Raw genomic sequence first — 15,605 nt, 5'->3', positions numbered from 1 at the left:
TAATGGGACATTTAAAATTTTCCATTTAATTCATTTACTCAAATTAATTTTGTCAATACTGGGCTTGAACTCAAGGCCTGGGCACCTTCTGTGAGGTTTTTTGCTCAAGACTGATGTTCTACCACTCTGGCTTTCTGGAACATAACTGGAGACAAAAGTCTCCAGACCATCCGGCCTGAGCTGGCTTTGAAGTACAATCCTCAGCTGTCAGCCTCCTGAGCAGCCAGGATTACAGGTGCAAGCTGCTGGCACCCAACTGTTTATGTGTTTTTAAGGCAGGGTCTAACCATGTAGTGCAAGATGGCCTGGAACTGAGATCTTCCTGGCTCCCTCTCCAAAGTACTGGGATAAGAGACTTATACTAACACAATGAATAAGAATGAATTCTTTTTTAACTTGTTGAACCTGTATTTAATGAATTAGACCTTTTGTTTAAAACAGGAATGGGATGTAGTTCAAACTTCTGTTGATAATACCTTTGTGGTATCATTAGGAAAGCAAGTAGAACCAGACAGTTTTCAACAAAACCTATTTATATGATTCATATAATTCCTCATATGACATGGGTAGTAATTCAATTACCAGCCAGTCCTAAAATGTGTAATTGCATTAGATTATGCTGAAGTAATTTTATACCAAAGTTAATTTTGAATCCCAGATAGAGAAAGTAAACTTTGACCATGCCTCTCATTCTTACCAACTTCTGGCAGCTACACTTACTCTTCTGTATAAGTCACACATCTCTGAAATTGAGGAAATCAAGTAATTGTTTCTACCCATCTTAGACATGAACAGTTTGATTTCACAGAGGATCCTAGCATTTGGCCCCAAGCTTTCTCACCCAAGACTTGCCAATACCCTGAATGATGTCAAAGTATTATGATCTCTCTCAACATTTTTTTTTTTTTTGCCAGTCCTGGGCTTGAGCTCAGGGCCTGAGCACTGTCCTTGGACTTTCTCAAGGCTAGAGCTCTACCACTTGAGCCTCAGCACTACTTCCGGCTTTTTTTCTATGTATGTGGTACTGAGGAATTGAATCCGGGTCTTTGTGCATGCTAGGCAAGCACTCTACAACTAGGCCAAACTCTCAGCCCCTAAGTGTGGGTTTTTCTTAGTTTAAAAACCTCAACCTAAGAATAATACATGTAGTCTGAATCATCCCAAGGCATGAGAAAAAAATAAATGCATTCCTGTAACTTCAAAGGAATTCATCTTACAATATCTGATGTGGTTTCTGAGTCAAGACTGTGAGTTTATTGTATCAGTGTTCTGTCACAGTGAGATACATGGAGATGTCATAAACCAAGAACCACCAAAAGTAAACTTTAAGAAGACTTAGATCATGATTGATTCTTGTATCATAAATATTCTCAAAACAGACTCTTGCATTTTACAACTCAAAATTAAAAAAAAAGAAGTGGCAAGACAGTGCTACTTGTATTCTTTCTATCAGAAATGAACTTCTTATGTGAACTATGGTTAAGAAGTAGGAACACTTGGGTCCTGTAATCCAAGCTACTCTGGAGGCAAAGAACTGTGGTTTGAGGTAAGCCCAAATAAAAAGTTTGAGAGCCTTATCTTAACTCAGATCTGGGTGCAGTGTTATCGCAGCTATACTAAGATCAAGAGGATTATAAAGCAAGGACGGTCCAGGAAAAAAAGTTACTAAATAGACCTCAACCCAAAAGATGTGCATCTGTCATCTGGTATGGTAGAGTATATAAAGCATAAATAACAATCTAGGCCAGCTCAGGCAAAAATAACAAATTCTATCTTAAAAATACTCATCAAAAAAAGGGCTTGATGCATGGCTCAGGTAGTAAACTGCTTGCTTAGCAAGCATAAAGCCCAGTTTAAATCTTAGTACAATAAAAAAAAAAGAAGAAAAATGAAATAAGCTGAAATGACAAAATGGGAAAACAAGGGCACAAGTATTTAAATCATGATGAAGGCTCATAATAAAAGTTTGTAAAGAAAAGCAGGGAACATTTCTATAAAAGATGATAAACATTTCAAGTTTTTGAGTCTGAGGCAATTGATAACAGTTTATATTTTCCAAGTTGTTGTAAAGATGAGAAGGATATAAAGTACCTAATCCTGTGTTAGACTACAACAAATTGGCTATCAAACTAACATTTTTACGGTAGGCTTAATAGTTTCAAGAGAATAGACAAGAACTTATATAACTTGTTTCTATAACTAGTGGTAAGTAGAAAACTATCTTTTCAGCCGGTGGCTCACGCACATAATCCTAACTACTCAAGAGGCTGAGAGATATCTGAGGATCAAGGTTCAAAGCCAGCCCGGACACAAAAGGACCTGAGACTCTCATCTCCAATTAACCTCTAGAAAATGGAAGTGGGGCTTGGCTCAAGGAGGTAGGGAGGTAGCCTTGAGCTGAAGAGCTCAGGCCTGCCAAGTTCAAGCCCCATGACTCACCAAAAGAAAAAAGAAAAAAAAAAAGAAAACTATCTTTTCCACTATTTTTTTTGAGTCATGTAGCCTAGGCTGATGTCAAACTTAAGACCCCTCTGCCTCAGCATCCTAGGGCTGGGATTATAGGTATGCATAACCATACTGCCTTATTGTGTCTCTTATTTTTTTTTTCTTTTGTGCCAGCACCAGAACTTCAACTCGGGACCTTCAGCTTTCACTTGACTTTTTCACTCATGACTGGTGCTCTCCACATTGTTATGTCTCCAGCCCAGCTTATTTCTTTTTATTGATGATGATACAGCTGTCCAAAGGTTTCAATTCCATAAGTCAGGTTATAAATGCAAGCCATCTTGATCAATGTCATCCCCTCCATCATTCTTTCTCATTTTCCCCTCCCATCTCTACTCTCAAGCTACATAGTTCAATGTTTACATAAGATACACTGAATTTGCTCATCCTTCACCTATTCCTGTGCTCTTCTCCCCTCCCTGAAAAGTCCTTCCCCTAACCTAAACATGTTTACATTTCCCAGTTTCTTATTCTTTAAAGGAAAAAGACTTATTTCATAAGGTATATTTGATGTTTATTTAGGTGTAGTAAAAACTTCTTAGCTTTTATACTAAATTTGAAATTAAAATGTAAATGTAAAAAGTTTCACTGTAAGCCTATGGCTTATGCCTATATTCCTAGATACTGAAGAGGCTGAGAACTGAGGATTACAGTTTGAAGTCAGAAAAGGCAAGAAACTGTGTGAGACTGTTACCTCCAATAAACTTAAAAAAAAAAAAAAGTTGGATATGGTGCTATGCCTCAAGTGGTAGATTGCTCACCTTGAGCAAAAGAAGTTCAAGGACAGCACCCAGACCTAGAATTGAAGCCCTGGCTTTGTGCAAAAAAAAAAAAGAAAGAAATTAAAAAGAAAGAAGCTGGGAGTTTGGCCTAGTGGTTAAAGTGCTTGTCTAGCATGCACGAAGACCCATGTTCAATTCCTTGGTACAATATACATAGAAAAACAAAACAAAACGGAAATGGTGCTGAAGCTCAAGTGGTAGAGCTCTAGCCTTGAGAAAGTCCAAGGACAGTGCTCAGGCCCTGAGCTCAGGCCCAGGACTGGCCAAAAAGAAAAGAAAGAAAAAAGTTTCAGTGTAGGGCTTGAGAATGGGTTTAAAAGTGAACTCTCCATGCTGGACACCAGCAGTTCATGCCTGGAACCCTAGCTACTCAGAAGGTTTGAAGTCAGACCACGTAAAAAATTCATGAGTCTCTTATTGCCAAGTAACCCTCAAAAACCCCAAAGTGAAGCTTTGGCTTAAGGGTCAGTGCTAGCCTTGAGCCAAAAAGCTCAGGGGGCAACATCCAGATCCTGATTTCAATCCCTATGACTGGAAACAAAAAACAAAATCAAAAACAAAACAAAAACAAGTATTCAACTCCATCTCTAATCTTCATATACTTCCATACAAATATAACACTGCTTTGTTTTCAGTGTCAGCACTGATGTGTTGTTTTATGTAAGTAATAATAATTTTACTTTAGAAATTAAAGTCATGCAATTAAAGACAATGCAAATTAAAGACATGCAAATTAATTAGAAATATAGCACTGGAGAATTGTACTAAATAGATACACCAGAAGTTTTGTTTAACTTGGAATTCGTCTCAATCTTTCATTTTTCTCCACCACCAAATATGATTAATAGGAAATAGAAAGTGTGATCATCTTATAAATATGATTGGCTACATAGTAGGTACAAATGTTTTCTTTTTTTGTGGTACTAGAAGCTGAACACAAAGCCTACCATTCGAATCATGTCCTAGCTCAGGACTGTTCTTTTATGTGGGAAGAGAATTCCTAATACTTGTGAGGAAAGAAATGGAATGACTTCTTAGAAACCCGGTAATGTCCTGTTTGTAAATTTGAAAAGCTGTTGCAGCAATGGGCCATCTAGTAAAGTATTTTAGGTTTAGAGTGTCTGTTACTAATATGCAATCTGGAGGAGAAAAACATGGTCATAAATAATATGTAAATGATTGAATATAGCTGGTTTCAAATGAAACTTTAGCTTTATTTCAAGGTAAGAAATCCAAAGCTTAACTATTTATATTTAACTTGTCTGTAGAATGTTTTACAAATTAATGAAATAAGAAAAGGGAAGGGCAGAAAACAAGATGATTGGGATGGGGGGGAGAAGGGAAATGGGGACAAAAACATGAGAAGGGCAAGATGGATGAGGCTAATTGAAAGGATCTCTAGGATATGGAAACAAGAGCTTTACTTTGTGTGATTGTTGTTCTAGTGTACTATGTTATTTCTCTTCTCTTTTGTTGCCCTTTGATCAATCTCACATTGTTACTGTATTTGACTTTGTTACCTAGTATACTGTATATACATTTGTTTATTTGAAATAGGAAAGGGAAGGGGGGAAAACAAGATGATTGGGAGGAGGTGGGGGAAGGGAAATGGGGACAAAAACATGAGAAGGGATATCACTGTGTGAGAAATAATGCACCTGGTGAATGTAACTGTGACTCCTCTATACATTACCCCAACAATAAAAAATAAAATAAAAATAATCATATGTTAAACCATGAAAAAAAAAACCACGAGAAGGGGTATCAATGTGTGAGAAGTAACACCTATCAAAGTATGAGAAGTGTACCTACTACCTGGTGAATGTAACTGTGACCCCTCTATATATTACCCCTTACAAATTAAGACCACGATTACTTTATAGTTTCTTCTGTGTTAAGACTTAGTTTACAAGTAATTCAGAAAAAAGACACATAAACATGAAAATCATATATTTTAAGAATTACTTAAAATTCTCCAAAGCCTCACAAACAGTAAAAAGTCTCGGTAACTTAAAATTCATTTAGCACTTTTGCTTTGATCAGTCAGTATATTTCTGTAAAAAGCAAGTTCAGTCCTAGGCTGCTAAGGAAATACACAGTATGCATATACACATAGACACACACACAAACACACAAAATGTATGTCAGAAACAACTGTTCCTGAGTCTTCAGACAGTATTCTACAAAAACACATATGTGCATAGTACTAAGGAGTATATTCTGCCTTACTGGACAAACTATCAAATAATGCAAGAGTAATATTTACAGTCAGAGTTTTATAGGTTATATTGATCTAATTTTGTATAGAATCCAAGGGTATTACTAGAAATACCTTCTGATTTAGTACTTCTAATTACATACATTGAAGATGCATTTTTAACATTTGAATAAATGGAGCTTTAAAAATAAAAAGATCTACACTTGATGTTAGTAATGTGAATTGAAGGAATTTAAGGAAGCATATGATACACTTAAATTTCCAAGTTTAATTGACTGTAACTCAAGAGATATTACTTTATTTTCCCATTATTATGGGAGAACTTTTTTGATCAATATTTTAAAGTTCCAAATAAGCAGTAATGTCTTTGAGAACTAAAATTCATTTTGCATCTTTGTTTTGATTATTCAGTATTTTTTTTTTTGAAAAGAAAAGAAATTCTTAAATTCCTACCATCCTCAGTCCTTGGCTGCTGAGGGAACATGTAGTTAGTAAGCACCATTTTCTGAGTCTCTGAATCTGTTTCTTTTTGAAGAGGTATCAGAGGTTTGGACTAGGGAAAGAAAATAAATGTTTAATCTTTAGAAGCAAATATATACCTAGCAAGTTTTCTTCACAAAAACTCACCATAAGTTATAAAAACATTTAAATATATAAAAAATCGTATGTATAAATGTAAATACATAAATTTATATATAAATATAAAAACTTTCCTAAGCACTGTTTAAAAACCTATAGGAAAAACGTTTTTTGTTTTTGGCTTAAGACAAACTCAGGGTACTGTAGTTATCACTAAAATAACAATAGTACCAGGTACTGTATATAGCCCAGGTACATATACAGATATAGTCCAAGAATACACCAGGTACATATATAGTCCAAAAATTACTTTATTACAGTGTTTACTTAATAAAACTACAAAATAGGACTTTCCATTTTATGTTATTTTGCCTCCTCAGGTATTTCCTTTTGCAAAAATGCTTTTGGAAAAAATCATTTGGAAGGTCTAACCTCATTATCTAAGTTATTCTAGTTAGTAGCACTCTAAAAGTAGAGTGCTTAGAACAACCATTTGTATCCAGTTATAACCTTTACAACCAGTTGTAAGCTGCTTCTCTCCCCTACTGTTTCATCTTCACAAAAGGCACCATGTTACTCAGAGGTGGTGCCCCCAGATACTGAACACTTCATTTTTTTCCTACAGTTTTTTTCTTTCCTTAAAAAATGCTATCAACTTCTTAATATGCCTGATTGTTTTTCCAACTTGTTCAGCTAGAATTTTCCCAATAAAAGCCTCGAGTAAACATAGGTAGACAAGAGGGTAGACAGCCCACCCTTCTCATGATACTATTAATTCACGTGAAAACCTGATAACTATGCTTATTCTGTAATCTTACTACTGATCAAGTATTCAAAACTTTGTGACCCCCTTCCTTGTCTACTACAAGCCAGCTGGCAAATATCAACTTCCAAAGATAATGGGAAGGAGAAGTATAGTTTCCCCACAATACTGCTTCCCTGAAATCTCAAAAATAGGATGATTATTTTCCCATACCACATCCACCCCAAACCAGGAGGTGAGGATAGCATTTATACCACTGTGAGATTGTTGCTGTTTTATTCTTAAATTTAAACTCTTATTCCTTTGAAGTATGTATAAACCTTGCCTCTACATTCAATTTCTTTTTTTTTTTTTTTTTTTTTTGCCAGTCCTGGGCTTGAGCTCAGGGCCTGAGCACTGTCCTTGGACTTTCTCAAGGCTAGAACTCTACCACTTGAGCCTCAGCACCACTTCCAGCTTTTTCTATATATGTGGTACCAAGGAATGGAACCCGGGTCTTCGTGCATGCTAGGCAAGCACTTTAACCACTAGGCCAAGTTCCTGGCCCTACATTCAATTTCTTGTTATCCATTCACCTACCAGTAGTATTGATATTCAGGTTGTGCATCATCTAAAAAATCTGTAATGTTCCAAAATTTTACAATGTTGAGCACAGCCTGGTGTCCTACGTGAATTTCACACCAGACCTCATGTGACATAGCTCATGTCTACAAGTACTATACAAAATTTTCTTCAGGCTATCTAAGAGATACCTCTAAGCCTCAAGCACAGTACATAAGGGTACTCAGCCTATATTACCACTGCTTTTATTACAAAATTTTTCCATAGTTACAATGAACATATATGAACTATTGGCCCAGTGAATTCTGAAGAGTGTAACAAGTGTGAAAGAAGGAGGAAGAAGGCCCCATTAGATGGGAGTATGACAATTATCTTGGTGGCCTTTAGGACACAGGTAACAAAATAGGTTAAGTGCAACAATATGTAAATTACAAAGTACAGGGTGCTTAGAGAACACATAGGGGAGATATTCATTCAATTATCATTCATTGCCTTGAATGATTATGAAAGTATTCCTGCAAGTAAATCTAGGGTTAGAAAAAGAAAATAGTGAAGCAGGTAGGGTGAAGAATATTCTTACAAAGTAGAACCCATTTAGTAAAAGTATGAATATATACAGAGTAAATATGTAGCTACAGGATGATAAGGTCTAAGTTACATGGTAGGAAGAAAAATCAGCTTAGTGTTAGGATCAAATCAAAAGATCACTTAAGTTTCACATAGTGTGGGCCAGAATGGATGTAATATAATGCTAAAAGTGTGAGGAATAATGAAGGCAAAGACCTGCTACAAAGCTCTCTCAATAGTATAATTCAGGAAAGTCAGTATTGTTCAGCAGAACTGTAATGTGACACAAAAACGGGAGCCAAAGCTGGGTGCAGTTAGCTCACTCCTGTAATCCTAGCTACTCAGGAAACTGAGATCTGAGGATTGTGGCTCAAACCCAGCCCAGGCAGTAAAGTTCCTGAGACTCTTATCTAGAATTAGCTACCAGAAAATCAGAAGTGGCACTGTGGCTCCAAGTGGTAGTGCCTTTAGCTTTAAAAATCACAGGGGTTGGGGCTGGGAGTTTGGCCTAGTGGTTAAAGTGCTTGCCTAGCATGCATGAAGACCCGGGTTCGATTCCTCGGTACCACATACATAGAAAAAAAGCCAGAAGTGGTGCTGAGGCTCAAGTGGTAGAGCTCTATCCTTGAGAAAGTCCAAGGACAGTGCCCTGAGCTCAAGCCCAGGACTGGCAAAAAAAAAAAAAAAATCACAGGGGCAGCATCCAGAGCCAGAGTCCAAGCCCAATAACTACTTTTTTTGTGTGTGTGTGGGGGGGGTTGGTTCTGGAACTTGAATTCAGGGGTCTTAGGTGCTGTTCCTGAGCTTTTTCTTTTTTTTTTTTTGGCCAGTCCTGGGCTTGAGCTCAGAGCCAGAGACTTTCTCATGGCTAGAACTCTACCAGTTGAGCCTCAGCACCACTTCCGGCTTTTTTTTTCCTAAGTACGTGGTGCCAAGGAATTGAACCCGGGTCTCTGTGCATGCTAGGCAAGCACTCTACTACTAGTCCAAACTCCCAGCCCGTTCCTGAGTTTTTTTACTCAGTTATCTTAGTACTCTGTCACTTGAGTCACATCTCTTCTGGTTTTTTGGTGACAAATTTGTAATAAGAGTCCAGAGGCTTTCTGCCACAACTGGCTCTGAACCACAATCCTCAGATCTCAGCCCTCGGAATACCTAAAATTACAGATGTGAGCCACTGGTACCTAGCTAATTCCCCCCTCCTTCCCCAAACCTGGGCTTGTGAACTCAGAGCCTAGGCACTGTCCTTGGGTTTTTCTCAAGGCTAGTGCTCTATCACTTGAACCATAGCACCACTTTTGGCTTTTTTCTGCTTATGTGGCAAGCACTCTACTATTAGGCCACACTCCTGGCCCTACTACTATGCTTTTTAAACAGCAAAAAGATGGACCAGAAGAGGTAGCTTATGCCTGTAATGCCAGCTATTCATAAGGCAGAGATCAAAAGGAGAGTGATTAAGGCCAGAAGTTTGGCCTAGTGGTAAAGTGCTTGCCAAGGATGCATGAAAACCAAGGTTCGATTCCTCGGTACCACATACATAGAAAAAAGCTGGAAGTGGTGCTGTGGCTCAAGTGGTAGAGTTCTAGCCTTGAGAAAGCCCAAGGACAGTGCTCAGGCCCTGAGTTCAAGGCCCAAGACTGGCAAAAAAAAAGAAAAAGAAAAAAGGACAGTGATTTAGGTGTAATCTTAGCTACTCAGGAGGCTGAGATCAAAGGATCAAGGTTCAAAGCCAGCCCAGGCACAAAAGGACCTGAGACTCTTATCTCCAATTAACCACTAGAAAACCACAAGTGGCACTGTGGCTCAAGGGGCAGGGAGGTAGCCTTGAGCTGAAGAACTCAGGGACAATGTCTAGTTCTACTTCCATGACTGGGAAAAAAAAAAAGACAGTGATATATGGCCACCAGGGGCAAAAAGTTAATGTGATCCTCATCTCAACAAAAGAGACATTCACAACAGTGAGATCAAAGGAGGACACTCTTAGGAGAGGAACAAGAAGGCATAATGCCTATGTGCATCTATCTGATCTTACAAAATAATTTATCAAAATGAACTCCAGGAAATGGACACATGAAATTTTTTCCTTTTTGCTGATTTTCTTTTTTGTCTTGTTTGCCTGTATGTTTTTGGGAGTACAAGGGAAGGCACAGAAATAGAGGGACAAAGGGTAAACTAATGTAGCAATGGTACTCAATTTATAAAATCAAATGCCCACCTGATTATCTGATAGCCACATAGCAGTCAACTGTTGCAGTTTTGTAAAGCTAAAGGGCAAATGCTTTAATCTGTAGGGAAACAAACAATAATTAAACTTTAAGATGAGAATACTTAAAAAGCCTCCAAAGTGGAGCTAAAGATATAGCTTAGAGCAGTAACAGCATGCACAAGACTTCTGGTACAAAGACACCTCAGTACCAAAAAAAAAAAAAAAGAATTAAAGCTAAATCTATAAAATAGTATATGCTATAAAATAGTATATGCACCTAGAATGAAAAGAATATAGTTTTTGTATAGAATCTAAGTCATAATTATCAAATTTTAAAAATAAAAATTTCAATTTAACCAATTCAGCAAGCAAAAACAAATAATCTAGTTATTCAAATTTTATCTGCTGAGTAACAGTTCAATTGCTTTCACTGTAATCCTAGCTACTCAGGAGGCTCAGCTTGTCTGAAGACTCTGGTTCACTGTCAGCCCAGGTAGGAAAATCCATCAGATTTTTATCTCTAATTATCCCCCACCCCCACCCCACAACTTGGATGTGAAGCTGTGGTGGAGTGCTGGCCTTGAACAAAAAAGCTCAGGAAGCAGGCCCCGAGTTCAAGTGCCACCACTGGTGCCCTGGGTACTTGCATGCCCTCACAAATAATTGGTTAAACAACTGCCAACTGTCTGCCTTACAAGAAAGACAAGGGGGCTAGGAGTTTGGCCTAGTGGAAGAGTGCTTGCCTAGCATGCACAAAGACTCGAGTTTGATTCCTTGGTATCACATACATAGAAAAGCCAGAAGTGGTGCTGTGGCTCAAGTGGTAGAGCTCTAGCCTTGAGGAAAGCCCAAGGACAGTGCTCAGGCCCTGAATTCAGTCCCCAGGACAAAGAAAGAAAAAGAGAGGAGGGGAGGAGAGGGAGGGAGATACATTAAGCAATAGCTCATAAAACTGCCTTGGTTTATTTGTATTAGAACAATCTGGTATAGAAGGCATTCCTAAAGATAGTCTGTTATAAAAACCGTAATACTCTGATTTCTGTGAGCCAGTATTTACATAGTCAAGGTGACTATTTTAAAATGAGTAATATGTAAAAACAATTAATATGTAAAAACAAAGTAATACAGGTTTATTAGAATGATAAAATGGTATTCTATTTAAACAAAAAGTCTCTTCAACCTTGCCATTTAGGTATATTTCAACTATGCCTACTTTTCAAGGCAATTTGTTAGAACCTAGTACATAGTTTATGAAAAATGTAAAATTAAAAAGATTTAGTAAGAAAGCATTTTAAAAATGACTTAATATACATTAATTGTGTGAACATTAAATATGTGTTTTTAAATTTCTTATATAGAAGAGAAATACTGGTCAGGCTATTATTTCATAGGGTTGTTGTGAAGCTCTTCTAAGATACTGTGAAAGTGGTAAAATACAATGATCTTTACCATTCTTAGTATCTTCACCTCAGGAAAAGTTATGAATACTCTGTTTTAATATAAATCCTATTCCAATTTAGCTTGCTAGTGATTAATTTGCATCCAGGCTCCATAGCCCAAGCTGAGTAAATTCACAGAGAAGTATAACCAACAGGTTAAATTTAAATATTGCTTTGTTTAATAGCACTAAGGGGAAGATCTGACTTCAGTAATGATGAAAGGTTTATTATAGAAAGAGAGTAAGGGTTGACAAAATGTGGGGATCCAAAATGAACAGTACAAACCACAGCCTGATAAAATTACAGCAGACACAATAAAAAATATTCTATCAAAAAATTTCAAATACACATGAAATGAGAAACAACCATCAACTTTTATCACATTTCATATGCAACTTTAATTTCAGTCAATGTATTCTACAAGGTAAGTGAAAAATGTGGCATTACACACCTATTGTCACTTAAATTAATGACTTTTAATTTCTGCATATCACCCATTTCTTCAGGAAGTGTCTCAAGCTTATTAGAATGGAGAAACAATACAGTTATATTTTTCCAGTTTCCAATCTGAAAAAGAAATATAAATTGGAAATAAAAAAATATGGTCTATAGGTTAATAAGCACAGGAATGTAACATATGAAAGCTATAAAAAGTATTTTCAATTATAAAAATAACTTTATACCTTTTTAATTATTAACTGTATGTACTGAAATATTTAGGAATATCTCTCACATTAACATAGCTAATAACTATTCAGGAAATAATTAACAAGTTATTTTAGGAAGGAAATAAAATGCCGAAGAGCTAAAGTAAATAAGAAAAAGGCAAAAAGATAAGAAAGTAAAACATTACAGTACCTCTGGGGGTAATTGTTGTAAGTAATTATGATCTGCAGCAAACGTTCTTATATTAGTAAGCTGTCCAACTGATGAAGGCAAGGCTTCAATTTCATTGAAACTACAATCCAGTTCTTCTATTGATATTAACCTTTAGTTATCAAGGGAAATATGTTTCATTTTAAGAAGATTCTGTATATCTAATCCAAAATTTAACAGCATATAAATATTTTGGCATGGGTGGGGGGTGTGGGGGGGAGGGAAATGGGTACCAAGACATGTGAAAGGGTATCAATGTACGTGAATTAATGCACCTTCTATTTGGTAAATATCATGTAACCCTTTTACTAATTACAATTTAAAAAAATGCAAAAATAAATAAATAAATAAATATTTTGGCATGACTTTACCAAGCCCTATGAAATTTCATAATGTTAAAATTAAAACTTCACCAATAAAAAGCCTATCTTTATCTTTATTATAAAAATATTCAACTTACTTATGTAAATATTTATGAAATTTCCTTTATATTTTATGTAAGTATCTAAAATATATATGCAAGCTGAACTAAAAATAAAATTTCTTTCCTTTCTTTTAAATCTTTTTATTAGTTTTTTTTCTGAACTTTCAAAGCTTGTACAAGAGGGTTACAATTTAGCATGTCCACCTATGGGTTTATGTTTCTTGATCAGTCATCCCTTCTATCATAAAAACACAATTCTCAAAGTCAACACATTTAAAAATTAAGTTAAAAAAAAAACTTACCCTCCTATAGAATCTGGCAGATACATTAACTGATTTTCATCTATTTTAAGAGTTGTGATATTCTTCAATGAACCTATTGAGAAGAACATATAAAACTGCTCAAACTAGAAAGCAAGTCTAACAGCCAATGTGAGATACCTTATATGTGACAAAAATCAGAACTTTACCAAATCATTCTATCTAAAATAGACAGTGTTTCAACCCCATTAACTTTCCTTATGTTAGATTTTCAATTTATCTATATAACTTTTAATATGTTACAGATCTATTGATTTCTCCACTAAAATATAAACTTTGTAAGATGAGAAAATTGTTCTAAAAACAATGCCACAGAACAAAGAAAAACTTATTGCAAACTTTCTGAACTGAAAGACTGAAGAAATTAGCAGGGTGCCAGTGACTCAGTCCTGTAATCCTCACTATTCAGGAGACTGAGATCTGAGGATTGTAGTTTGAGGCCAACCCAGACATGAAAGTCTGTGAGAGTCCTATCTCCAATAAACTACTCAACCGCAGAAGTGGTACTGTGGCTCAAGGAGTAGAGTGCCTACCTTGAGTGAAACAAACTCAAGGACAGTATCTAGGCTCAGAGTTCAAGTTCCAGGCCCAGAAACAAAGAAATGGCAGGATATAGGCTATTTATAGATATATAACTATTCTTTGTATATAGCATTAAAGCAGTAAAAGTATATTAAAGTCTCATTATTGGATGACAAAAAACTTTAAATTAATAGTGCTGGGAGTTTGGCCTACTGGTAGGGTGCTTGCCTAGCATGCACAAAGACCTGGGTTCAATTCCTCAGTACCACATACATAGAAAAAAGCCAGAAGTGGTGCTGTGGCTCCAATGGTAGAGTTCTGGCCTTGAGAAAGTCCAAGGACAGTGCTCAGGCCCTGAGTTCAAGGCCCAGGACTGGCAAAAAAAAAAAAATTAACAAAATTACTAGTTAAATAAAACAGCTAGACTGAATGGCAAATATCTACAATCTCAATACACAGGAGGCTGAGACAAGAGTATTAATAAAGGCCAACAGAGTGTGGATGGCTTACATCTATAATCATGGCTACTCAGAAGTCTGAGATATAAGGACTTTGGTTTGAAAGATCAGCCTAGACAGGATATAATTTACTAGTCGTCACCAAAATAACTATCAAAACAAAAACAAACCAACAAAACACAGGTCTGCAAGTGTGCTTCAAGTATGTGTCAAGAGTGCCAGTCTAAGAAATGTGAGACCTAGCTTTAAACTCATATTACTTAAGAGTGGGAAGGGTAAGATCAAGGCCAGTCTGGGTTACACAAAGGACAGACCCTGGTGCTGGGGCAGAGCTGAAGTAGTTGAATACTTGCCTAGTATGCACTAGACCCTGGGTTTAAACCAGTGTGTATGTGTGGTAGAAGGAGGAGTCAGGATTTGTCCTCCAGGGATAGTATCTATGAATCAAACTTTCAATTAAAAATGTTTCTACTCAGTATGTACAGAAAACTTGTCTCAAAAACAACAACAAAAAAACCTAATGAATTTGCAAAATATACCTTAAACAACTATATAGTTCTAATGAGGAAAACAAAAAATAATTTGTATTGACATCACAAAGATGTTAGTCTTTCATTAAAATAAGTAAATTCCCTTGATACGTCATTGAACAAATGACTCCAGAAATATCAATACAGTAACAACTATAGATCCCTACATGGTTTTTTTCCCAAAAGTATCTGTTGACTTTTTTTCCTTTACACCTATAATGAAGTAGACTTGAAAAAAAAGTTACTAAATATGGACTATGATTAAAAGAAAATTAGGAAAGGTAACTTCTTTTTAGAAAAAAGAAGCTGAGGACTGAATTCAGGGCCTTCCACTTGCCGGGCAAGGGCTCTTCCACTGAGCTAAATCCCCAACTGCAAAAGTAACTTCTTTTTTTTTTTTGCTATTTTATTTTATTTTTTATTGTAATTAGTAAAAGGGTTACATGATATTTGCCAGATAGAAGGTGCTTTAATTCACATACATTGATACCCTTTCACATGTCTTGGTACCCCTTTCCCTCCCCCCCCACACCCCTCACCCGTCTTGGTTTTCCCCCCTTCCCTATCAAATTTCAAATATCCAAATACAAATAAATTCAATATATCAGATAACAAAGTGAGATACTATACCAATATGAGATAACCAAGGGACAGCAAAGGAGATGAGAGACAACATAGTACATTAAGGACAACAATCTTTCATTATATGGCTTTTGTTTCACTATCCTGGAGGTCCTTTCAATTAGCTTCACATTATATGTCCTTATGTATCAAGATTTTGCTCTATTGCAAATCTCTGCTAGTAGAGCCCAAGGTTTCTACTGATTATGACGAATGAGGGAAACCATTGAGCCT

General features: G+C 36.3%; 1 protein-coding gene across 6 annotated transcripts in view; it reads right to left on the bottom strand.

Annotated features, from left to right (window-relative positions):
* Positions 1-15,605, bottom strand: part of Erbin (erbb2 interacting protein) — a 100,230-nt gene that overhangs the window by 39,366 nt on the left and 45,259 nt on the right. For all 6 annotated transcript variants that reach the window (XM_090331751.1, XM_090331752.1, XM_090331754.1 and 3 more), the window contains exons 11-15: positions 13,223-13,295; positions 12,479-12,608; positions 12,072-12,187; positions 10,191-10,260; positions 5,959-6,058 (exon numbers count right to left, since the gene is read on the bottom strand). In XM_090331751.1, coding sequence (XP_090187877.1) covers positions 5,959-6,058; positions 10,191-10,260; positions 12,072-12,187; positions 12,479-12,608; positions 13,223-13,295 — 489 coding nt within the window. The remainder of the gene's footprint in view (positions 1-5,958; positions 6,059-10,190; positions 10,261-12,071; positions 12,188-12,478; positions 12,609-13,222; positions 13,296-15,605) is intronic.

Source organism: Megascapheus bottae, chromosome 4 (assembly GCF_031878675.1).
Source record: "Megascapheus bottae isolate mThoBot1 chromosome 4, mThoBot2.hap1, whole genome shotgun sequence".
In the NCBI taxonomy this organism is placed as follows: Eukaryota; Metazoa; Chordata; class Mammalia; order Rodentia; family Geomyidae; genus Megascapheus; species Megascapheus bottae.
This window is presented reverse-complemented; position numbering and strand designations above follow the sequence as displayed.